General features: G+C 41.1%; 1 protein-coding gene and 1 long non-coding RNA gene across 4 annotated transcripts in view; both read left to right on the forward strand.

Moving 5' to 3' along the window:
• Positions 1-21,019, forward strand: part of LOC131684200 (5-aminolevulinate synthase, non-specific, mitochondrial) — a 44,080-nt gene extending 23,061 nt beyond the window's left edge. For 2 of the 3 annotated variants that reach the window (XM_058966868.1, XM_058966869.1), the window contains exons 2-3: positions 18,701-20,329; positions 20,393-21,019. In XM_058966868.1, coding sequence (XP_058822851.1) covers positions 18,755-20,329; positions 20,393-20,518 — 1,701 coding nt within the window. In that variant the 5' untranslated portion in view covers positions 18,701-18,754 and the 3' untranslated portion in view covers positions 20,519-21,019. Of the gene's footprint in view, positions 1-233; positions 638-18,700; positions 20,330-20,392 lie in introns of those variants that run through there. The other variant, XM_058966867.1, reaches the window with a different exon arrangement.
• Positions 21,020-21,948: 929 nt separating this feature from the next.
• On the forward strand, positions 21,949-22,603 carry LOC131684201 (uncharacterized). Its single transcript, XR_009304630.1, has 3 exons — positions 21,949-22,243; positions 22,341-22,404; positions 22,466-22,603. It is a non-coding gene; the product is annotated as an uncharacterized LOC131684201 (long non-coding RNA).
• Positions 22,604-24,505: the final 1,902 nt, after the last annotated feature.

Consider the following 24,505-nt stretch of genomic DNA (forward strand, 5'->3'; position numbering starts at 1 on the left):
TAGTATCTTTTCTACGTGTATTGGAGGTGCATCGTTTAGTACAGGTCAGAGTCATATTAAATTCTGTTCAGTACTGATTATGCACCAATTAGTACCCATTAAAAGTGAACTAATGCAAAGTAAGTCCAACGGTACGAACACTATTTTGTCGTCCGATTGTTACAAGCCACGTATATAAACGACCGGTTACCGTACCGAAAGGGGGTACTCCAAACCGAAGGCTCACCAGTGCACAAGAGCACTAACTACAGACACTATACTCATACGCCGCTGGTTGCCAAACGTTAAATAACTAACAACTACCCGACCAAGTGGTGTGTTACAACCGTTGAACTAGTTTATCCGCTGGAATGATCTTAAAAGGCCTTTGACCACCTATCCGACCGACAGACCGTCGTTGAGTCAAACGTTATAGCACCAGTCAGTCGTGATCGTGCCGTGCAGCAACTGGAACGTGATTTTGGAAAGTCCAGTAAGCGAACCTAACCAGTGTGACGTGACATTCATCAGTGATCGAACGTGTGAAGGAATATTCAAAAGAATTCAAATCCACCGCAGACTGGCGACGATTTGTTTTGCTAAGAAAGTGATAAATCATTCAACGCGTTGAATCCTGTCCGTTGACGCAATGAATAAGGTGCGAGTGATTTCCGAAAACGTTATTCAAATTCGTTTGAAGGTTTCCAGAATTGTCCATATCGTATTGCTTGGTCACAATCTAGCATTAGTTTAGTGTCGCCATACAACTGATCGTACTTATGGCGACTTGGACGAGGCAGTTGCTAAGTTCCCGTACGAGTTTTGTAGTATAACATAAATGCAAAAATCAAAACTGCAATGCTGGTACCGGAATAGGCAATCGCCTCGAGCAATTCGTCGGGAATGGGTCCCTTTACTGTGTGAGTGCCCTTGGACCTCGTATTAATTAGAATGTCTTTTGCGCGCACAGATGATGAAAGGTCGAACCGGTAGGTGCGCATGTTTCTGCAGCCGCAATGGCATATCAAATGACATTAAAATCTAAAAATGCAATCCAAAGGCTCTGATAATTGTTTCTAGATGTTTAGTCGATAGTCAACACTTTTGCTAAGAAATTCCGACAAGTTCAAAGCAAGAAGCATTACAAAATGTCAAAATAATGTCAAACTTGAGAGGAAAACATTTTTCCATCATTAAAATTTAATTAAAATTACTCGCATATTACAAAGTACTTGATATGTCCTAAGGGAGTAATAGGACTATTTTCGCCTTGTTTCTATTATCACCCTACCCATTTGTAGACCCTGGTTAAAGCAACGTATACCAACACTGTTCAAAGCATTGACTGAAATGGTAGAGTGACAATTGGAATTTACGTACTCAACCACAAGTATTTCACCAGTTTTAGGCCATGTTTGTCATTACACTGGTTCTTAGAAACGAAGCATAGATGTTGTTGCCACAGTTAAAGTAGTACTCTCTAATGGTGCCGAAATAGACCCATTGCCCTTTAACCACTTGAAAGCATTCACGTAATTTCTAGAGAAAAGTGGATGAAAACTCAAGATTAAAAATGATTAGGATTTCAGACTTACATAAACTCTTATTAAATGTCAATGTCACTAACATGATTTATTTATAAATTTACAAATGACTTGTTCTTATTCACGATTTTCAACTTACTTTTCAGTTTTTTCAATTCACTTTTTTTAAGCATTTTTGATAGTTGTTTTTTGTCCGATTTTATCACTTCGTGCAGACAGTTCTCATGTGCCTATACGTGGATAAAAATCGGTTCATGATTTCATGGAAATAAAATCACGTTTTCGTAAAATAAACCTTTACGCAAATCATGACAAAGCTCCTGAAAACCTGAATAATAAACCTCGTATTCGTTACACTCCAATATGTGTCCTGAATATGTTTAATTTTTATGCTTATAGTTCCTACACACTGATTTGTATAAATTGTGTCGACAAAAAGAGACAAGAATTGAACGATAGTCATGATTTCAGAAGGTTTGTCACGATTTTCGAAATTTCTATGTACGTTATCGTGATATATGTACAAGAGTTCTCTATTGGATTTTTCTGGCAGAGTAATGCGTTCATGATTTCAGGACCGATTTTCGTTATTTCTATTTCACAAAACAATTTTCTATTTCAAAAGCATAAATATGTCGCAAACACAAGCAGTAGATATAAAAAAATTGGACCTCGAACATCGTTGTTCAGTTGTTGATTCAAGTCTGACATCAGCAAAATAATCGAAAATTGTGCAGAGCACCAAATAGACATTGCAGAGTTACAAATCGTGTTCGTGAAATAATTCACAAAACCATGAGATACCGCCGATCGGGCACGCTTTCATGATCCAGTTCCTATTGTCACGATAACGTACATAAAAAATCATGACTAAACTCCGTTATAAACGTAGGGGAGACTGAGGAGACTTGATCCCCTTTTTTATTTTTCAATCCTACTCCGTGGAATGATACAAAAACTATGTATTTTTTGTAGTTTTATATTGTTTCTAGGGTTGACCGATAATCATAAAAAAATTACATGGAAATATTGTACTGGACATGAGCTATGAGCATTTTTGGAAAACAACAAAAAACTGGAAAATTCTTTGATTAGTGGAGACTCGATCCCTAATTTGGGGACACTTGATTATTTTTTGAAAACGTGTTTAAAAGAGCATGTAGGGCAATAAGCCTATTTTTACCCTTTTTCTATCATCATCCTACCCCTCTGAAGCCTTTGGTTGGAGCAGCGTCTGCCATCTTTGCTCAACGCATTGGCTCAAATGGTGTTGCGATAATTGGGGTACTCGATTAGAGTTTTTGCTGCGCTCAACCAGAAGATTTTCACCATTCTCAAGACAATTTTATTATATTGGCTCTTAATAAGAGGCGAATGACCTTAAGGCAAAAACGTCTATAATCGAAATAAAAAATGGATTCTAATAACAAAGCAAAGAAGCTGAAATAATAAAATTAATACTGAAATGATGAAATACCCTCCCTAATAGGACAAAAATAGGTACCTAACTCCATTCAATGTTATAAATGTATTGTGGTATTGATTAAATTGTTGTGATTACACATTAATATTTTTGTTACTACATATTACGCATCTCTCACAAGATTTTTTTTACGAATTCCCCAAATCTCTGTGCAATGTCGTTATTATGGTTGAGGAACGTCAAATGTGGGATGCATGGTTGCTACGTATATTGTAGTAAACAATTACAGTTAAGTTTCTGTACGATGAAGCGTTCATTTTTGACAGTATTTTTTTGTTATTTTATGGCAACAATGACTTCAATTGTTCTGGTGTGAATTTGGTTATTTTCAGTTGTGTATGAAGCATGGCGAAGGGGATCAAATCTCCACAAATTTGAAGGGATCAAGTGAACCCATAGCATCTATTTCAGCAAACTTGTGTACAAGTATAGTTGAACAAAAAAATCAGCTCAATCATAACGTATTCATATAATTGACATTCTCCTGTAATTCTGTATGCAAAAATATAGTATGTAGTGGGTGACTTTATCAATTATATAAAAGTTTGAAAATTAAGAAAATAAATCTTCTTCAGTTCTACCGACATTTTTTTCTTTGAATCGGTAAAAATTCGGTAACACATGTCCAATTTATTTTTTTTGTGTTAAAGAAACTTATGTTTAGATAAAACTGCGCAACTTTCTAGTATATTCGATTAATGTATTCTGATCCGCTTTTGAGTTACAATGACGGGATCAAGTCTCCCCGGGGTTCAAATCTCCTCAGTCTCCCCTACATAAAAAATCATGACTAAAGCGAACATTATGCTTAACGCATTACATTATTTAATTTGACAGTGTAATAATGATCATGATGATATTTTATTCATGAATTCACTGTCGAATTTGTTTCATGGAGTAATGTGATTCATGTTCATGATTTTAGGAATTTAGACCGGATTTCCTGGGTTTCCCTTTTGAAACATCGCACTGGTTTTGTGCCCTCTCCTATATATTTTCGGCGAGACGTTAGTTTATAGTTCATGAGGGTGAACCCTTTTGTTTAGAGCAAATGAGTCTTTTTCATCAAGAAAAGGTGCCCAAAAACAATTTTTCCGTTTTGTTGTTTGGTGTATATGAACCGTTAATTTTTGAGGGAAAATGAAAGGGAACATAAACAAAAACAAGTTATTTTGCTTATGTGCCTTTTCGATAATCTCGAAAATCGATCGTGAGCAGCCAGGCTTCAGAATCGGCTTATTTAGGGTGTGTATAAAGCTTTGTTAGTCTCCATTTGAAGTAAGTATAAACCGGAATTGTTTACGTTTTGTTTATGTGCCCATTTCAAATGTTCTCGTCGAAATCATAATTTTATAATTTTGATGTGATGTGGTCGGAGACTGGTTTCACTGGTTTTTGAATGGCGATGACACTCACTTGTTTCCAGTCATGTGGGACAATGTTACCCCCAAGAAATAAATAAATTCAACAAGCGTCTCGTGGCAGAGTCTGGCAGATTCTTCAACAAGTTGAATTTGTCTGGCCCTGGGTCTTTATTGTTACATGATAAGAGGGCAAGTGAAAACTCCATCATTGAGAAATGTTTCATTCGCGCTATTGTAGGAGGGGCATCGCGGTAGATCTTCTGTTCCGGGGTGGAATACGGACAAACCTGGGAGGGTGGTCATGGAATACCTTCCGCATACAATCTAACCGCAGCGATGTTGAGCAGACGGACAAACCTAAGGCGCTCGAGTGCACTGGGGGAGCCGGAATCCGTGTCATTTCACCCGTATTCAAAATGGTCATATTGAAGTTGTCGCAAAGCTCATGGAAGTCATCATCAAGGCGACCCCACGTCGTGACGTGAAAGTTTTTTTTTTTTCAATTTGTTTATTTGATAAGGCACGTATGCGTTAGCTTAAAGGTGCCATTTTTTCATTGTTTTACATTTTGAATTTCTTAAAACTACATTTCAATATTATTTTGTTTTATATAATGAAACTAAAAAAAAAACTTTACAGCTAACTTATACATATAAAAGAGGGTATAATATAATATTCGTAAGATTTGGGGGGCGGGTCATTTTGTGTGTTCTTTGTATAGTAATTCACTTTATGATTTTTAGAAGGGGGATTGTAGGAGAAATTAATTATTAACTAAGCGGAACATTTTACAAGCTTATTAACTAGAAATAACTAGAAAGAGTGGTTCAAGATTAAGGGGAATTAATTAGGGCTATTTTAAAGTAGTGGTACTGTTGGGCATTTCTTAACGAGATTAAAGATTGATCAACTAAAACTAAGCACTTAAGTTTTGGGAATATATTCAAGGGGAGAAGGGGGTGAAGTCATACATCTGTGTATCAGAGACATGGGAGGAAGAGCGGACAAGGCTGAAGGGGGGGGGGGGGGGGGGGTGAGATATAAACTTTCAGTTTCCGGCATCAGGAATTAACGGCCAGGATTACAGATTCGAATGGATTGATCAACTAACACTAGAAGATAGGGGGCACATCAGTTTTGGGAAGATATTCAAGGGGAGAAGGGGTGAAGTCATACATCTGTGTATCAGAGACATGGGAGAGAGGGTGGACAAGGCTGAAGGGGGGCTATAAACTGTCAGTTTCCGGCATCAGGAATCAACGACCAGGATTACAGATTCGAACGGATGTATCAAGTATTGGGACGCCGGGCGGTTTTCCTCGAGCCGGCAGGGGTTCCTCCAGACGATTTCGTAGTACGGCTCAGATACGGATCGGGAACACACCGCGCTGCGTGTGTGATGTTGTACTGTAGATCTCGTGTTGTTGGTTCATTCGACAGATGTTTTGTCTCGTCTTGGAGTCGTATCAAACCATCGTTGGGGTACGGTAGGCGGAAGAGGGCACTTCTGGGAATAATAAGAGAAAAGATAGGGGCATTTAAATTTGGATATTGATGGTTTTGAGGAACGTGTATATAAGGGACATGTAGAGAATATCGCGGCTTGCTAGTACATCTCGAACCGGGACATTGGGTGATCTTCCTCGGGCCCGAAGGGAATCGAATAGTTGAGATCTGGCAGAACAGTACTCGGCGCATGCCCAGACAACATGTTCGATTTCGTGATAACCGTTGCCACAAGCGCAGATACCGCTATCCACGAGCCCAATACGCCGGAGATGTGCGTCCAGCGTGTAGTGATTGGACATGAGCCGAGACATCACGCGAATGAAATCCCGACCCACATCCATCCCTCTGAACCAAGGTTTCGTCGATACCTTAGGGATTATCGAATGTAGCCACCTTCCCAGTTCACCATTGCTCCATGAAGTTTGCCAACTTTCGAGGGTTCTCTGATGAGTGATACTGAAAAATTCGCTGAAGCTAATTGGTCTTTCATATATGTCACCTTGTAAAGCGCCCGCCTTTGCTAAAGAGTCCGCTTCTTCATTACCTGGAATGGAGCAATGCGAGGGAACCCAAACTAAGGTAATCTTGTACGATCTTACAGACAAAGCACGCAGGCGCTCCCAGATTTTCCCCAGAAAATATGGAATGTGCTTTCTAGGTTTCATTGAACGGAGAGCCTCGATTGAGCTGAGGCTATCCGAGACAATAAAGTAATGATCGGTGGGCAAAGTATCAATGATCCCAAGGGTATACTGAATAGCAGCAAGTTCTGCGACGTAAACTGAAGCAGGATCATTGAGTTTGAATGAGGCGGTGAGGTTTTGATTGAATATACCGAAGCCAGTGGAGCCGTCGAGGCTTGACCCGTCGGTGTAAAACATCCTGTTGCAGTCGACTTCTCGAAATTTACTATGAAAGATGCTTGGGATCACTTGCGGACGTATGTGATCCGGGATTCCACGAATCTCGTCTTTCATGGATGTGTCGAAGAATACAGTTGAATCAGAAGCATGAAAGAGATTGACACGGTTGGGATAGTATGAAGAAGGATTGATATTTTGTGCCATGTAATCGAAGTACAAGGACATAAATCGGGTTTGAGAATTGAGCTCGACAAGCCTTTCGAAATTTGCAATTACTAACGGGTTCAAGATATCGCATCGGATGAGCAATCGATATGAGAGGTCCCAAAATCGATTTTTCAGCGGAAGGACGCCCGCCAGCACTTCTAAACTCATCGTATGTGTCGAGTGCATGCAACCCAAAGCAATACGCAAACAACAATATTGGATTCGCTCTAGTTTAATGAAATGTATGTTCGCAGCGGAGCGGAAACAGAAACTCCCGTACTCCATCACCGACAATATTGTTGTTTGGTACAGCCTGATCAGGTCTCCTGGGTGGGCACCCCACCATGTTCCGGTTATTGTACGGAGAAAGTTGATCCTTTGCTGGCACTTCTGTTTCAGATACCTAATGTGACATCCCCAGGTTCCTTTAGAGTCGAACCAGACCCCGAGATATTTGAAAGTTGAAACCTGAGCAATAGTTTGACCCATTAATTGAAGCTGTAGTTGCGCTGGTTCACGCTTCCTTGAAAATACGACTAGCTCAGTTTTCTCCGTGGAGAACTCGATACCTAGCTGGAGGGCCCAAGCAGACAAGTTGTCCAAGGTATCTTGCAATAGTCCTTGCAGATCGACGGCTTTGGGACCTGTAATAGAGACCACACCGTCATCTGCAAGCTGCCTTAGCGTGCAGGAATTGACAAGACATTCGTCAATGTCATTCACGTAAAAGTTATAGAGAAGGGGGCTTAGACATGAGCCCTGGGGAAGACCCATGTAGCTAATTCGTGATATCGATAAATCACCATGCGAAAAATGCATATGTTTTTCAGACAGCAAGTTTAGCAAAAAGTTGTTTAGAGTCGGTGAAAGACCATGCTGGTGCAGCTTCTCAGAAAGAATGTTGATAGAAACTGAATCAAAAGCCCCCTTTATATCTAGGAAAACTGATGCCATCTGCTCTTTGCTTGCATAAGCCATTTGAATTTCTGTTGAGAGCAACGCAAGACAATCGTTCGTCCCTTTGCCTTTGCGGAAACCAAATTGTGTATCTAACAGTAAGCCATTTGCTTCAACCCAATTATCGAGGCGAAACAAGATCATTTTCTCGAACAACTTTCGGATACAGGACAGCATTGCAATCGGTCGATACGAGTTGTGGTCGGAGGCTGGTTTTCCTGGTTTTTGAATGGCGATGACCTTCACTTGCCTCCAGTCATGAGGGACAATATTACCCTCAAGAAACTTATTAAATAAATTCAACAAGCGTCTCTTGGCAGAGTCTGGCAGATTCTTTAACAAGTTACATTTGATTCTGTCTGGCCCTGGGGCTTTATTGTTATATGATAAGAGAGCAAGTGAGAACTCCACCATCGAAAACGGTGTTTCGTTCGCGTTATTATGAGGGGACGCGGCGCGGTAGATCTTCTGTGCCGGGGCGGAATCCGGACAAACCTTCTTGGCAAAATCGAATATCCAACGGTTTGAATATTCCACGCTCTCATTGGTACTGTTTCGGTTTCGTAAGCGCCGGGCCGTACTCCAAAGAGTGCTCATCGATGTTTCTCTCGTTAGTCCGTCGACGAACCGGCGCCAGTAGCTACGTTTTTTGGCTTTTATCAAACTTCATGCGCGTTTCCGCCATCGCGTACTGTCGGTAGCTAGCTGGCAGCCCGTCGTCCCGGAAGGTCTTATACGCAGCAGCCTTCTCCGCGTACACGTCTGAGCACTCTTTTTCCCACCATGGATTGGGAGGACGCCCGCGTGAATTCGCGTCTGGTACGCGTTTAGTCTGAGCTTGAATCGCGGTATCGAGAATCAAGCCAGCCAGGAACCCGTACACTTCCTCCGGAGGAAGCTCTTGTGTCGATTCTACTTTTTCGGATATCGCGGACGCGTAGCTCTTCCAATCAATATTTCGTGTGAGGTCATACGAAACATTGATTGTATTCGGTGGCCCTGAACCGTTAGCAATATTAATTACGATTGGCAGATGGTCGATGCCGTGGGGATCAGAGACTACCTTCCACATGCAATCTAACCGCAGCGATGTCGAGCAGAGGGACAGGTCTAAGGCGCTCGGACGCGCTGGAGGGGCAGGAATCCGTGTCATTTCACCCGTATTCAAAATGGTCATATTGAAGTTGTCGCAAAGCTCATGGAGTAGGGTAGATCGATTATCGTCATGAAGGCAACCCCATGCCGTGCCGTGGGAGTTGAAGTCACCTAAAACTAGCCTCGGTGCGGGGAGGAGTTCCGCAATATCGCAAAGCCGTCGGTGGCTAACTGAGGCTCTAGGGGGATGTGGGTGGAAGCAATGCAAAGGTCTTTACCTTTAATTCTGGTTTGGCAAGCGACAACTTCAATGCCTGGTGTCGAGGGGAGGTCGATCCGATTGAAAGAATAGCACTTTTTGATCCCCAAAAGTACTCCTCCGTAAGAGTCTTCTCGATCCAAGCGAATAATATTAAAATCGTGAAAGTGTAGGGTTATTTCTGAAGTGAGCCATGTCTCGCATAGGGCAAATGCATCGCATTTCAAATTATTTAGTAAGATTTTAAACGAATCGATTTTCGGGATAATGCTTCTGCAATTCCACTGTAGAACAGTGATTAAATCCTTGACCTCGTTCGATGAATTAGCCATCGAAGGATACAATCACTGAAAGAAGGGGCCATTTCGCAGTGAACTGCATCAAAAATGTTTTTACTTCGGGGAGAAAGCTTATCAAGATACTTTTAAGGGGGTCAGAAATGTTTAACGCTGTAAGAATACGGTCCACAATGTCAGAGAAATTTATTAAGCCAGCACTGTTTTCTTTCTCTGGCTGAGATATGGGAACACTTGGGGTTTTTGATGTTCCTGGAAGTGCTGGGAACTCCTTTTCTGAGCTCAGGTTACTGAGACCGGGAGCGACTTGCTTCGGTTTTACAACAGTACTTCCTTGAGTAGTTATTTTAGGGGGACCATGAAGAGACACCTTCTGGCCTTTACGACGAAGCTTGGAAGAGGAAATGTTCTTCCTTTTTCTACTACTTCTAGGCACAGCAGAAGATGTTCCCTCCTGGGGTTCATCACAGTCGCCTTCGTCAGTAGACAAGTTGGTAAAGATGTTCGTAGAGACAGGTGGCGTAGCTATCTAAAGCATTTCTGCAAAAGATCGCTTAGAGCGTCCCTGAAGGGAACGCTTAAGATTTTCCTCGCGCTGTTTGTACATGGGACATAAAGGGAGATCATGTGGGTTTCCCCCACAGTAGAGACACTTTTCGACATCTCTACCACAGGAATCATCCGCATGATTCCCACCGCATTTCCCACAGCGGGCTTTATTGCTACAATGGGAGGCTGTGTGTCCCAATTGTTTGCAATTAGTACAGTTCATGACCCGCGGCACAAAGAGGCGAACAGGTAGACGAACCTTGTCAAAGAGGAGGTAATTGGGCAGGGCAGAGCCGGCGAAGGTCACCCGATAAGAGTCTGAGTTGACGTATGTTTTCTTCCCGTCAGCTGCGACTGATGCTGAATGCAAACGTTTGCATTCCAGTATCTTCACTGGCTTAAGCATGGGGTCTTTGAAACAGTCAGTCCCATATTTTAGCAGGTCCTCGCAATTCAGACTCGAATCGGACACGACCCCACTGACTTCAACCCTGCTAGCTGGAATATACACCCTGTACTCCCTCGTAAAGGGCTCGTAGCCAGCAATATCATTTGCCTGAGTTGAACTGTTAACAACCACCCGAAGCTTATCAGGGCGAATTTTCGATATTTCTGTCACGGCCGAATACCGGTCTGTCAGAACGCGAGAAATCTGCAACAGATTCAAACACTTTTTTTCTTTGGTCCGAAAGAAGATCACAAATGGCCCGGTGGCCGAGCTCGGATATACTTTGAGCCGGGGAGCCGATTTTGTTTCAACGTCCATCTCACCAAGAAGGGGAAACGAAAACTAATACTTAGCTTGTGTAGGTAACGGTATCCAGACGGCTTACTAGAAGAACACTGCTTCACTTGTCACTGACCGGCTAACGGTACTCAGAAACAGAAACACAAAAGAAGGGAAAAATACTGAAACCTCAACTAGGCGTAGAGTGTGCAAATAACCTTGAACGCGGATTAACACTATTTGTCGCTATAGAGTGTACGGACCGATGACAAAAGTCTTCTATCTCGACTGAGTGCTCGATAACGAATGAGACGTGAAAGTTAAAATCACTTAAAGCTAGCTTCGGTGCGGGGAGGAATTCCGCAATATCGCAAAACCGGTGGTTGCCAATTGAGGCTCTTAGGGGAATGTAGGTGGAAGAAATACAAATTCTGCAATTCTAGTTTGGCAAGCGACAACTTCAATGCCTGGTGTCGAGGGGGGAGGTCGATTCGATTGAAAGAATAGCTTTTTTGCTCCCGAAAAGTACTCCTCCGAAGAGTCTTCTCGATCCAATCGTGAAACTTTAGGTGTATTTCTGAAATAAGCCATGTTTCGCATAAAGCAAATCATTTCAAATAATTTATTAAATTTTTATGGAATCGATTCCCGAAGATAATGCTTCTGCAATTCCACTGTAGAACAGTGATCAGATTCGTTACTTCGTTCGATGAATTAGCCATCGAAGGATACAATCGCTGAAAGGAGGGGCCATTTTGCAGTCAACTGGATCAAGGAAGTTTATACCGCGTGAAGAATGCTTACCAAGATGCTTTCAAGAGGATAAAAACTATTTAAAGCTTTAAAAATACGGTCCACAATGTCAGAGAATTTTATTAATCCAGCGCTGTCACATTAAACCCGATTAGCTGCTACGCATACGCTGTACTCCTTCGTAAAAGGTACGTAGCCAGCAATACCATTTGCCTGCCTCAAGCTATTTACCACCCACCCGAAGCTTATCGGGGCGAATTATCGATATTTCTGTCACGGCCGAATATCGTCCGTCAGAATTCGAGAAATCTGTGAAAGATTTAAAAAAATTGTCTTTGGTCGAGAAGAAGATTACGAACGGCCCTGTTGGGAAAGATGGGTACAATTTCAATCGGGGAGTCGATTTTATTTCGATATTCATCTCGCCTTAAGGCGAATCATTGTCAGGAGGAGTCATTTTTGAACGGGCCTATTGTCCAGTGCGGGATGCAGGGCTACAGAGAGAAATTATGGGCCTGGGGGGTTCAGCATAAAGGCTCCATCCATCATTGTAGATTTTTCGAACACAGAAACTATTGAGCTCGAAATCTATTGGAAAAACTAGTTCTCTGCTATTATGTATAGTGAATAGTTACTTTTGAGGAGAACAATAAGAGAATTCACTTAGTACCGTTAATTCCAATGCGTCTTTCATTTCAAAGGGTGTAACGGTCTTTATTTTTCGTATATTTTCCGTCGCTCTCTGTCCGTACTGAGTGCCTGTCACTGACGCCAGAGAGGTGACTGCAGAATAGACTGGCTCAATTTTTGACTTTTAGCTCCACCAGGCTCTACTGATTCCTTTTATGGTCCTTAGTAATTGTGAAAATTTTGGTACCGATTGGTTGTGTCTACGGACCCTCCAAAAATTTCAAAGTTTATATGGAAGTTTGTTTGAAAAATCGGTTAACATTGAAAATAAATTCTTAAAAAATCACCTCATCAATCAATTAATCAGAACACAATATATTTCTAAAGGTATTCTTCTACTAAACACATTCAGGGAACATTGCAAGTTTATGAAAATTTGTTGGGAAAAGTTATTAACTAAAGAAGCAGTATGACTTCATAACGAGTGGATTTTATTAGTAACCATAGCAACCCTGTTTGAATAGCTAAATCGTTATACAAGTGTAAACTAGACTTGCCACCCAGCTCTCGCGTATGACATACAGCTATTCAAACAGGGTACGTCAAATTTGCTAAAAACACAGAAACGCGGCCGTGCGGTCAGCTGAAACAGTGTGTGTGTGTGAAAAAATTACGTAATATTCTCAATATCTTGACATTATATCGAAAAACAAAAGGAAGCATTTCAAAACACGAACAAGCCCAAAAGTCCGAAGCTGTAGAAAATGTAGGTTGAAATCTCTTTAATAATAGCCTCCACGCTACCACCTGTATGGATGAAAAAAGGAACAAGCTCATCGGGAAATCCTTGACGTCTGCGAATCTTCCGGCAGAAAGCATATCACGCCATTTTGTCTATCACAATAGCAAAAGTTGCTTTCACACGCCTACATCCTAATGTCCAGCAAGACTTCGGTCAATCCTCCACTCCATCCTTCCCATGTTGACACTCCTCTACCTCCCCAAACAGCAGCAGTTCAGTACATTTCCAGGCTCTATATCCCGGTTACAATCACTGATTTCGCGGTGTATTACACTTCCTTTGCGAAGCAAGATATTAAAAAAATAAAAAGACGTGACACAGAGTTTTCACGTCAGAAAATCAAAACGACCGTGGCTGGAATTTAACCCAGACCCACACGCTTATCACTCAACCACCGGCGCCGTTTATGATCAAAATTTGACCAAACAACAATGATTTTTTTTATTAACCGATCAATTTTTTGATAATTTAATTAGTTTAAAATACAGAGAAATATTCAGCAAAGCTTTCGGTTGAGTGTCTTTTAACTACAGCCACCAAATTCTGTACAACCACCTCGTCCACTTTGTTCGCCAGCACCAATTGACTTAAATAGTTTTGGGTCTTCTTCAGGTCGACGCTTGACAATAGAGCAATATTCCTCAATTGGGCTGAGCTCTAGTGTGTTGGGAGAGTTCTTGTGCTTGGACGCCACCTGAACCTCGTGGGCTTCATACCACAACATGTCCTTTTTCCGTAATGGAGAATTTCAAAATTCGGCCAAAATAGTGTGAAACAATCGTATTGCTTCATGAAAAGTAGCAGATGTTTCTTCATGCACTCTTTCACATATTTTTCCTTGTTAAGGGGCTCGATCGCAATGAAAATGTCGCTTTTCAAACCACAGATACAGTGAGCCTGCCAAACCAGATAATTCTCTGTGAGTTTCGATACCTTCATATGCTTGAAATATCCACTACTTGTTTAAAGAAACAACACATTCGGCCAAGTGAGTGCGTTACAATATTAATTTATTTATTTATTCGGTGCAATATTATTAAAAAATTCATGTTTAAGACCTTATACAAATAGTAAAATTAGTAGCAAGTAAATAAAAACATTAAAAGAACTAAAAAAAACAATCAATGCTCCTCGCAGTTACAGAGAAAAAAACAAAAAAGGAACAAGGCAAAGAAGAACTAATAAATAGATAAAATTATTCAAAGCAAGTTTGCTAAAAAACGACATAAAATAATGAAAAACCTGTTTTAATCCACCTAGTGGTGCAATTGTGCCTTTCTCATTTGTCCAAACTACGATTCCATGGCTGGTTATGTTCAATACAATGGTGGAAATGAATATTACATATTCAGTACGATTTGCACATACATACAATGGATCGACAACACCGATCTTGAGATGCTATGTGTCGACACTGAAACATCGCTTGAAACCAGCGGCGGATCAAGGAAGAGGATCCGGGGGGTCCGGACCCTGACGAAAATTTTCAACTTTTAAACTAGTTTCAATTTTAAAGTAGCAACCCCTCATTGCTTACTCCTGCCTACGCCTAAATAAGTCAAAAAAATGGCCGGGATTAGGTTGACGATTTTTAGAGTGATTGCATAACCTTTCTATATGAGAAAGGCAAAATGGTGCCAAAGTCCAAAAAAGTCAATTTTCGCCAAATTTTTTTTTGAGATTGCATCAAATCTCGACTGTTTATGCATTTTAAAGTCATTTTGCATCAAAAATACAAATTCGATTTGGAAATTTCCTTTACTCCCCTCTTTGAGAATTTTTCATTTTAGTTTATATGGGAATTTGCTGTGTGGACGCACTCATCAACCCATAACTCTGGAACCGGAAGTCCAATCAATAAAATAAAACTCAATAGCAGCCGATAGGAAGGTTGTACCTTTCATTTGAGACTAAGTTTGTGCAAATCGGTTCAGCCACCTCTGAGAAACAGAGGTGACATTTTTTTTCCACACGCACACACACACACATACACACACAGACATTTTCCGATCTCGACGAACTGAGTCGAATGGCATATGACATTCGGCCCTCCGGGCCGGGATTAGTTTAGCGATTTTTGGACCGATTGTATAACCTTTCTATGAGAATGGCAAAAATGTGCCAAAGTAAAAAAAGTAAATTTTCGTCAAATTTTTTTTATGCATTTTAAAACCATTTGGCATCCAAAATACAAAATACAAATTCGACTTAGAAATTTTCCCTTACCCCCCCCCCCCTTTAAGAATTTTTCCATTTCAGTTTATATGGGAATTTGCTGTGTGGTCGCACTCTTCAACCCATAACTCCGGAACCAGAAGTCCAATCAACAACAAAAAAATCAATAGCAGCCGATGGGAAGGTTGTACCTTTCACTTGAGACTAAGTTTGTGCAAATCGGTTCAGCCACCTCTGAGAAACAGAGGTGACATTTTTTTTCATATACACACACATACATACACACACAGACATTTTCCAATCTCGACGAACTCCGGGCCGGGATTAGGTTGAAGATTTTTAAAGGGATTGCATAACCTTTCTATATGAGAAAGGCAAAAAAAAAACAAATGAATTTACTAGAATCAATTGAATAAACGTATGAAAAAGAAACAAATTAACCGATAGATAAAATCAAAGATATGAAAAAACACGAGAACATGATGCAAATTGCGCAAATGGGACAAATACAAATTTTGAAAAGAAGCAAAAATGGTGAAAATAGTTAAGGAAAATATGGAGCAAAATATACAAAAAAGTAAAATAAGATTAAATGAAGAAGATAGAAAGAATGAAAAGCCTGTATGAAATGGAAAAAGAAATAAGAAAGCAAATAAGATAGAATGGAAATTGGAAACAATAGAAAATCTTGATTATATGAAGAATATAGAATTTCTCCGACGAAATGCCAAAAAAATGGAAAAAATTATATAAATTGAGAAAGTTAAAGAAGAAAAAAACAACTTTCGTATTTAAATAATATTTTTCAAGTGAACACTGCAAATTAATATTAATCGTTTTATTCGTGGATTTTCATGTTCTTTTCTTCTTATTTGACCAATTTAGCACTCTAAATGAAGGTTACTGAGCTTTCTTCTTCTTTAGAATAAATTCTTTTGAGATTCAATTAGCAGTTACGATGGATTGAAATAAGTAGAAATAGAAGTCACATATCGTCCTAAAAATATAAGAAATCACAATTGGACTAATGATTTTATTTTAACCGTATAGCTCAAGCAAAAAAACACTGTTTTTGAAACCTATCCACATATTAATAAGTTTCGAATTATTTAATAAAATACGGATCAAAATCAATTTCGAGAACTCAGAACTCAAAAACACTTAAGATTTTTTTAAATGGTCGGTCAAAATCTATGAGATAATTATAGTAAAGTAAGAAATTGAAAAAAAAAATCAAGGCTTTTCATAAGCAGTTTGCAAAGAAAATGATCTTATGTTTTTTGCCCACCTCACGTTAAAATCGTGTTTGAGTTCTAAGTTTCAATGTTTTCTTTGGTTTAGTTTTTCGTGCAGTATAGACTTTATGCTATAATTTACGATTAACTTAATGATAGAAATTGAAGGAAATTAAATCATACTAATGCTAAAACCCTAATTGAATTTTCAAATAAATTATGATTGAAATATTTGACAGAATCATTCATTCTGTTCAAAGTCCGGGCCCCCTCCACAACTCCGAACCCGGGGGGAAACACTCCGTTCCCCCTCCCCTCTCGGTGGCCCTGGGTATAGGAGAAATAAATGGAAAATGTTATATGAGCGGAGACGGATGTGGAGTGGCAGCGATAAGAAACAGGAAAGAACGTAATAACAGTGTCGATAAAGAAGAACAGGGTGTTTCTTGGCCGCGAGCGTGGGACAACCGTGAACATACTAGAGTGGTAGCGATACGCAAAATACATTCTAGCTCTAAAATCTCTAAGAGACCATCTTTCTATTGCTGATTTCGTTTTTAAAGCCGAGTCGCTCTAGGTTCGCTCTGAGCTGTTACTTTTGTATGGATTTTGTAAATATTAGAGCGAACCTAGGGCGACTCTGATCTAAAACCGAACTCAGCATATCTCTTTAGGATGAAACAGTTTTTCATCATAGTAAGCTATACTAATGTTCAATGTTTATCAGATTCTGGGAAATATTCATATGAACAATTCAAGTTTTATTTTTTTTTCATTGTTATCCACCTCATATTTTTTGACAAAAATAGCTAATAGGACTGTTGTACTTTCATGGACAATGTAGTAGCTTACAAAAACGAAGATGTCAAAAAAATCGCACCATACACCTTCACCGATGCCAATAGAAAATCGGTATTGGGTTTTCTTGTAGAAGAATATAACATCAGCAGAAATTCTGAATAAACAAACAATATTCTGTTAATACTATTTTAGACTGATAGATATATATGATCGAGCTTTAATCCGCCAGAAGGACGGAGCAGAAGAAGCAAAGAAAAATATCTGGTCCCGAACTTCAAAGCAACTTTGGTGATGGAAGTGGAAGATAATCATAAATCACCTCCAATATGCCGATGGGGAGAAAATAAATGTTTCCCCACCACAATAAAATGTCTCTATACGCAATGGAAAGTTACGTACACAAGATTTGACGAGCAGCCATCAATATTCTTTTATTTTTGTTACATCTTGTGATTATATAATAGAACCACTGCTCCGTTAGGTAAACGCATTGAACCATGTAAAATAAACGAATTATAAAAAACGACTCATAACTATTATCAAGTTGATGTTGTTTTTGTGTGATTAGGTTTATGAAGAAGGTTCGCATGACTGAGAAAATAAAGCATCACAGGATGGCTCATCAAATATTACGGCAATATGCAAAAATGCAAGTATCCTCAGTAACCGACCAACAATGTTGCAATTTGTGATTCATACGCCGTTTTAAAACTCCATAATTTATTTGTACTTCGTCCCATAGTGGTCGCAAACGCCCAAAAAACACAATTTGATAAAAACAAAAATTTAACCTGGCTTACTATGATCGAACTCAAAAAAATAACTTTAGATCCTGAAATAGATCTTGTGTGCAGTTGCAAGGTTTACTTTTCGCCCCGAAGTTACCAAGAGCTCCATACAGAACTTCTTTGGAACTTTCAAGTTGTTTAAAGTTCACACGTGGAGTAGTGCAACTTTCACTTATTAATCACCTCACATTTTTTCGTGAGTTTTCTTTTAAAATTGCTTGGGGCACAGGGTCTTTGCGCTATCTTCCGTGTTATTTACTCTCACTCTCGTATAGTGCTGCAGAATCCCAACTATTTTTTCATATTTCTTCAACTGATGGCCATCTAAACCCATCTTCACAGATAATATCTCCCTTAGTAGCGCTGTCTCGTAACTGCTCGTTACTCAATCTTAGCGCCCGTATTTGACCCGTGGTATAAACAGTCGACCGTTGTTAGCACTCATGCGCCGAACTATTAGCTTTCTAGATTAAATAAGTTATGAAATTTCGACTTCGTCTCATCAGAATCCGACAACTTAGTGAGAGGACTAAGCTAGCGTCGGATTGACGTTAGCTCCAAAAACAGTATACGCAGTTCTGTGGCCATTTTTTAAACCTGCATAACTTTCTTTAAAACCTCGCTAAGTTAATGTCGCATTACTGCATTAACATTAACCGTACCCGTTTTTCCGTCTTCTTCCAGCTTATCAATTCTGCCACGCCATCACTGTTCCGTTCGGTAAGCAGCATTAAGAAGATGCCTTGCCCATTCCTGACCCGTCTGAGCACCAGCTATGTGCGCAACTACGGCCCGGCCCTGCTGAAAGCCTACGGCTCCCAGTGTCCGGTGGTTGCTCGCACGATTTCAACGTTGCAACAAAATCCGCCCGCCACCGGTGAGGTTGCTGTTTCCACCGTAGCCAGGAAGGAACCGATGACGGCTGCCAAGCAGGAGGTTAAGACGCAACAGCGCAACCTGAGCTCGCTGCAACAACCGAAGGCCAAGGAGGAGGACAAGAAGTGCCCATTCCTAAACTCGGCTGCCCCACAGCTCAAGGAGCTCGGCGAGGAGAGCGTGGATGTTCCCGATAATCGACCTTTCCCGTACGAAGAGTTCTTCCATGAGCAAATCATGCGCAAGAAGAAGGATCACTCCTACCGCGTGTTCAAGAAGGTAAACCGCTTAGCCGAGGAAGGTAAGTTCCCGCAAGCCTTAGAATATTCATGGGGAGAAAGACCGATTACCGTATGGTGCTCGAATGACTATCTCGGAATGTCCTGTCATCCCGATGTAAAGAAGGCGGTTGCCAATGCTCTGGAAACCTACGGAGCCGGTGCTGGTGGTACCAGAAACATCTCAGGTAACTCGTTGAACCACGAGAATCTTGAGAAACGTCTGGCCGAACTGCACGAGAAGGAAGGGGCTTTGTTGTTCACCTCGTGCTTCGTAGCTAACGATTCTACCCTTTTTACACTGGCTAAAGCACTACCCGGTTGTCAAATATTTTCGGATGCTGGAAACCATGCTTCGATGATTCAAGGAATTCGGAACAGCGGTGTGCCGAAGCATATCTTCCGGCATAACGATCCCGTTCATTTACGAGAAACCTTATCAAAGGTGGACAAATCGTTACCTAAAATTGTTGCATTTGAAACTGTCCACTCGATGACGGGGGCCATATGTCCGCTGGAGGAACTGTGCGATGTAGCACATGAATACGGGGCTCTGACCTTCGTAGATGAAGTTCATGCTGTCGGCTTGTATGGAGACCACGGAGCTGGAGTTGGAGAAAGAGAGGGTGTACTGCATAAAATGGACATTATTTCAGGAACTCTTGGAAAGGCGTTCGGTAATGTGGGAGGCTACATTGCCGGTACCTCGCGCTTGGTGGACATGGTACGTTCCTATGCAGCTGGGTTTATTTTTACAACCTCGCTCCCTCCTACGGTGCTTTGTGGCGCCCTCGAAGCTGTCAACATTTTGGCTTCCGATGAGGGTCGCGAGTTGCGGGCTCGCCACCAGGAGAATGTACGCTATCTTCGCACAAGGTTGCAACAGGAAGGATTTCCTGTAGAACATACTCCGAGTCACATAATTCCCGTTAAGATTGGAAACCCGGCTCAGTGTACCGAGTTATCCGATTCGATGATCAAACGTTTCGGACACTACATTCAGGCTATAAACTATCCAACGGTGGCGCGTGGGGAGGAAAAGCTTCGTTTAGCACCCACTCCCCATCATACAAAGGAAATGATGGACATTCTGGTTCGCGACATGAAGGTGGTATGGAAGGATTTGGGGTTGCCTTTAAGTGGTCCACCATGCACTTCAGTAAGTTTAATCATATCTTAACGATTTTCAGTAAATAATCGCTTTGTTTCCATCTTTCCCCAGGAGTGCACTTTCTGCCGCAAACCACTGCTGTTCGATCGTTTCGAGTCGCGCACAAAGGCAAGCTGTGCTGCTGAAATCAACTGTCAGATTCCAAACTGCCCGCAAATCGCTGCTATGGCCAACTAAGCACGAAACTCTCTTTAGTTATGGTGCTAGGGCACATCAGCTACTCTATCTCTCCATGTCGTAACAGGAGCTCCATTGAGAGTTTCCAAACATGTCGGTGAATGGTTTACAACTGTCAAATCAATGTTCAACAGCTCAGCAGCATATCGCAGCCAAATGTCCACAATAAATTAAAAAATCTCATAATTCCGCCGTTTGATCAGAAGTAACTAATTTAAATTAATTTTTATTTTACACCCTCCCGGGTTCAAACAATTCAATGTGATATCATAATCATGTCCTATTTGTATCTTTGTTATTCGTTGTTAATATTGTTAATAATAACTGAAGCAGATAAAAAAGCTTCATTGAATCATAATTCCAATCGGTAAGGTATCTACTATCAATCAGCGTCTATAATAGATTAGGGAAAATGGTAGAGCCAAATTTTTGGGTTCGTCGATATGTTGTTGACAATTCAGTATAAAAACTTTTCGGAAAATATAAATGTGTTACATCTTACGTGGCAATGTTGGAACTTTACGTATGCCGAAATCCCAATACGAAAAACTCATAGTAATAGGGTAGAATCTGAAGTTTATCTTGACAGCATTTTCATATTTTAAATTTCTAATACGATACGTTTTTTTTTAATTTGGGCGTAGGACCCGACTGTCGAGGTTCGTTTTCAGTGGGATTCTGGGCAAACCGTTACTCGCATTAAAGTTGTTGATGGTAAGCTGAACAGTAAGGTTTTGTCTTTCGTTGACTGCTGTTAATTGTGTTTGGCCGAAGGCGGTTTCTACGGATTTTCCCGCAGGGCGAGCTTTATTTGGCTTTTGCACCCTAATCCCTAATTTTCAAAGAGCGAGCAAAGGCGCTTCAACCGAGGTGTATTAGCCAGAGCAAGGTGTTAATACCTCTGTCCCATCCCAAAGGACCAAAGGAGTGACATTAAACTTTTTAGCCAAGTCACTCCCAAAGATTTCTTATATCCCCTTTAAACGGAAACGGTCGGTACGGTTGTACTCGTTTCTTCCTCCCTTAAGAGTCAAAACAATTCGTTATTTAAATTATTCATTAAATGAATAATTTAATTGCCATCTAATTTTGAAACATCTCAAACCCAAATCTGCACAGTAGGCGTTTTAATATTCGCGACATATAAAAATTGACAAGAAAAACACTACAGAATAACTGCAGTGTTTTCTAGGATGCTTTTCAATACTGGCTATGTAAGGGTTAGAATAGAATAGAATAGAAAAGTTTCCCGCGAATTCCCATGTAAACTTTAAACCATGGGCGCAAAAATATAGTTTCACCGATCGAGCTTAAAATTTGCAGTTTGTTGTTCTAGGACCTAAATGAGAGCCAGAAAGTTACTCGGAGCAAATTTTATTTTTTTTATATGAACGAGTCCCATTCTAGTGTACATGTCGCCGATACCCCTTGTTGCGGCGCGTCACTGGTGAACCAAATGTCCTATCCCTCGCTATCTTAACGTCACGACCGGCCAGTGCGAGAACTTTGACAGACGGAATCATCAAAACAACACAATAGGTCAATTAGTCAGCAGAATTTCGGTGATTTAGCTAGTGAAGTGATAAAAATATTCCCAACCCACGTTCAGTTCGCACAGTTGCAGTAACCCCAAGAGTTAAATTTGTAGAATAATTAAGTTAGACTTTAATTTCCGTAACAGCCACGCAGTAAGTGGAAACCTAAGGAGGGAACAGAAGAATCAAGGTATTATTATAAAACTACACACTTTATATACTAGAAACTATATACTTACCCATATGTACCGCTAAAACCTAACCTAAATTCACCATCGTCATTGTAGAAAAACCTAAAATCAGCAATCCACAGTACAGTAAGAACCTGAAATACTAGAAAACACTGAAAATGTAAGAAACTTACCTTTATACTTACCTACAATTGCGACTAATTAAAATTAATAAATTGCAGCCTTTTAGCTGTGCAGTAATCAACTAAAAGAACGGTGTTTGTTCCGACTTCGGGAACATTCTAAAAGGATTTTCATCCTAAGTTGGATGATTGATTGCTACCCTTGGAAGTTCCTCCAACCGATATCCTGTAACCGGGAAAAGATACACCCCCGGGAAACGAGCCAATCTATAAGGTTTGAGAGTGCATTGGTTTTGATCGTTTGAGTAGAACTGTTGACAATTAGTCCCGTCATTCAGTCGCGAGTCCCGTATAGTTTCCCAACCGGGCTGGTGTAAATTAACACAGTTGAGTTGCTCCGTTTCTCGAGATGTCAGAAGAACGTGACAATACGAAACCGGAAGGCAATGACAGGCACTGTAAAAGGTGCGACCGTGCCGATGCGGATGACGATATGGTGTGTTGCGATATGTGCGAGTCGTGGATCCATTTCCAGTGCGCCGGTGTCAGCGAATCCATTGCTGAACCGGATAGAAGTTTTAAGTGTAGCAATTGTCTGGCAGACTGGGATGGTGCGTCGAAGTCGGGTGTGTCATTCAACGAGTCGTCCGTCAGCAAGAGCAGTCGAGCGTCGCAGAGGTTGCATCTCAGTTTACAACTTCTAGAAGAGCAACGGAAACTGAAAAAGATGCGTGCGGAAGAAGAAATTAAAACCAGGAAAATGGAAGAAGCAGCCAAATTGAAGGAAATCGAAGAGGAACAGGAATACTTGAAGCAGAGATACGATTTGCTGTTGCAAATCGGCGATGAAAATGATTCGGCAAGTAGGAAAAGTGGGGTCAGTGTCAAAAAGAAGCGCGAACAGATGGAGAACTGGCTTAATAAGGGAGCACAAGTGGACGAGGTTGGTAAGTTGAAACCAACAGCGTCTGAACAGAAAGCTACCCTGTCAGTACCGGCTGTTAGCAAACAGGATCGCGTAGTAGTAGTACCAACAACAACAATCTCTGTTTCGAACAAGCTTGCTTCCTTGAATTCGGATAAGCTTCATCCTGATCCGACTATTCCAGTTCCTGGTGGGAGTGTCAGTGCTTTGACTAAATCTTTCGAGTCGTTGGTCGTATCGATGCCAGAAAAAGCGACCTCTACAGTTCCAGGAATAACAGGGGATGCAGTAGGTGAAAGTGTAGTCACGTCGGTCTTCCACGCGCCGACGAGTGCTGCATCGACAATCGGGCCCATGTTGACAGTTCCTAAAGTGACTCTTGCAGGAGTTCGAAATTCTCTGGTTTGTCCTGGTACAGCACCGGTTTACTCGTACCCAGGAACGACCGTCACACTGTCGAGTGTAGCCGAGAGGGTTCCGGAGATGCCGTATGTTTCTAATAGTTTTTATGGAAACCAGGAACAGTATCTGACTACAGTCGCGTACAGTTCGTCACAGTTGCCAACTTCGATTAATACCGATCCACTATATATCGTTCCAAAGAATCCTCTTGGCTCTTCTGCTGGCCAGTGGCAGTATGACAGTGTCGTACCACGGAATCCAATCTTAATACCAAAGTCCAGAATTTCAAATAATGTAAATATACACACTGAGTATCCGAATCCGCTTCCACCGACAAGTGTTCCGTATCCCGGGCTGAGGCCGGAAATCGTACCCTCGATAGTACCACCATCTTTAGGATTCCACGGGAATGGGAACAGTCTTTCGGCCAGTGTAGGGCCAAATAGTGCGCAATTAGCAGCTCGACAAGTAATGCCACGCGAATTGCCGAGGTTTAGCGGGGATCCTCAGGATTGGCCTATGTTCCACAGTTCTTTCAAAAACACGACGGAGGTCTGCGGATATTCCGACGCTGAAAATCTAGCCAGATTACAGCGTAGTTTGGGAGGGGCAGCACTGGAAGCAGTTAGAAGTCGCTTACTCCTGCCAGCATCTGTACCCTACGTGATGGAAACGCTACATAAGCTGTATGGTAGACCAGAGATTTTAATAAGTTCTCTTCTGAAGAAGGTGAGAAATGTTCCGCCGCCAAAGTCGGATAACCTGAGCTCGATCGTTGCCTACGGATTGGCAATTCAAAATCTTGTCGATCA

This window comes from Topomyia yanbarensis, chromosome 2 (genome assembly GCF_030247195.1).
Source record: "Topomyia yanbarensis strain Yona2022 chromosome 2, ASM3024719v1, whole genome shotgun sequence".
In the NCBI taxonomy this organism is placed as follows: Eukaryota; Metazoa; Arthropoda; class Insecta; order Diptera; family Culicidae; genus Topomyia; species Topomyia yanbarensis.